At 37.0% G+C, this 1,977-nt stretch overlaps 1 protein-coding gene across 1 annotated transcript; it reads right to left on the bottom strand.

Moving 5' to 3' along the window:
• Nucleotides 1–3: 3 nt before the first annotated feature.
• LOC140321475 (uncharacterized) lies at nucleotides 4–1,827 on the bottom strand (the record flags this gene model as incomplete). Its single annotated transcript, XM_072398214.1, has 2 exons — nucleotides 1,676–1,827; nucleotides 4–990 (listed from the first exon to the last, which is right to left on the bottom strand). Coding segments are annotated over exons 1-2 (1,038 nt in total), but the record flags the coding sequence as incomplete, so codon positions are not given.
• Nucleotides 1,828–1,977: the final 150 nt, after the last annotated feature.

Here is a 1,977-nt window from a genome sequence, read left to right as displayed (position 1 = left end):
ATGCTCTTCTCTCTCTACCAAATCCTGCAGATGCTCTTCTCTCTCTACCAAATCCTGCAGATGCTCTTCTCTCTCTACCAAATCCTGCAGATGCTTCTCTTGCTCTACTAAATCTTGCAGATGCTCTCCCTCTACTAAATCTTGCAGATGCTCTTCTCTCGCTACTAAATCTTGCAGATGATCTTCTCCCTCTAGTAAATCTCGCAGATGATCTCCCTTTACTAAATCTTGCAGATGATCTTCCACCTTTGCTTCTTCTTGCAGATGATCTTCTCCCTTTACCAATTCTTGCAGACGATCTTCTGCCTTTATATTATCTTGCAGACGATCTTCTGCCTTTATTTCATCTTGCAGACAATCTTCTGCCTTTTTTTCATCTTGCAGACAATCTTCTGCCTTTAACTCTTTTTTCAGACATTTTTCTGCCTTTACCTCTTCTTTCAGACAATCTTCTGCCTTTACCTCTTCTTTGAGATGATAATCCTCTGTTTTTACTTCTTCTTTCAGATGATCTTCTCCCTTTACTTCTTTCAGTTGTTGTTCTCCCTTTACTTCATCTTTAAGATGATCGTCTTCCTTTGCTTCTTCTTTCATATGATCTTCATTTACTACTTCTCTCTGTTGATCTTCCTCCTTCACTTCTGCTTTTGGATCATCTTCTTTCAGGTGAACTTCTTCCTTTACTACTGGATTTTCTTCTTCCTGCATTTCCTCTTTCAAAGATTCATCATATTCTTTTAGTTCACCTTCATCTTTCAGCAATGTATCCCATATCACTTCTCTGCTGCCTTGACATTCTACCTCTAATTTTTCCTCTTCTTCCAAGTCTACATCCATTAAAGATATTGAATCTTGTATCTCTTCCTGCTTTTGTAACTCCGACTTTAGATCATCTTTTATCTTTAGGTCCTGTAGGTGTTTTAGCCTAAATTCTTCATTCAATTCTTTGATTTTATCCCAATCAGCTGGCACAAAAACAGGAACTGGGACCTGTAAGAAAGATTAGGGAACACTACTTCAGCCAGCTAAAAAAACAAAAATATACATTCTATGTTACAGTAACTGATGTTATACAAGTTTTTTTTATGACCTACAGAACCACTGTGGATTAAGGTGACTGTAATTTTGGCCATTCAGTGCAAGGTTAAGTTTTTCAAGTTGGTCTAAACCCCAAACCACTCTTTCTTTTGCATGCCAATCTATTTCTCTAGGAGTCATTCATCTGGCTGTGCAGGTCAGAGCACTGCATGATGGGAAGAGGTCACATGCTTCTCTTTAGTTTTGGAGAAGCATAAGGAAAGCACATATAAGTGGGAAGTAGTATGGGTAAGTAAATTACATTTTCACTGACCTTTTAGGGCAAACTCACTTTCACAGCTTTCACAGATATAAATACAGAAAAAGTGATTAAATCAAGGATTTAGAGTCCACTAATATAGGGGCAACAATTAAAGAGAACAGTTACTAACAGAAGGTGTCAGAAAAGGTGACAGAATAGACAGAAGGTGCATATGTATGGGAAGAAGAAAGAAACAGAATTAGGACTGTAAAGAGATAATAATGGGCAACTATAATATGTAAGTCCGCAGACAAGGCAGGTCTACAGGATGACCATTAAAGTGGTCCCCTAATGTTTAAACACAAAACTGTTGTGCATTGAACAATCTTTACTTACAGGGACAGGTATTGCAGTGGGCGCTGGTACATTCTGACTGTATAGATTCATGGGTACCGGCACATAGACGGGAACTGGAATAGGCACTGGAACATACTTTGTGTTGGGGTCTTCCTCTAAATAAAAGTTAAAAATTGTACAATTAACTGCATTTTATCATATACTCAATTTTACAATAAAAAAAAAAAAAAAACACATAACAAAATTTTGTCCTCCTTTACTATAATGCAAACCTCATCACTGCATGGATACAAGAGCCGTTGAAAATGGAAAAAAAAGAAAAAAAAAAAAAAAAAAAAAAA

This window comes from Pyxicephalus adspersus, unplaced genomic scaffold (assembly GCF_032062135.1).
Source record: "Pyxicephalus adspersus unplaced genomic scaffold, UCB_Pads_2.0 Sca4968, whole genome shotgun sequence".
Taxonomy (NCBI): domain Eukaryota; kingdom Metazoa; phylum Chordata; class Amphibia; order Anura; family Pyxicephalidae; genus Pyxicephalus; species Pyxicephalus adspersus.
The sequence above is the reverse complement of the archived record's forward strand: the minus strand, read 5'-3'. Positions and strand labels throughout refer to the sequence as shown.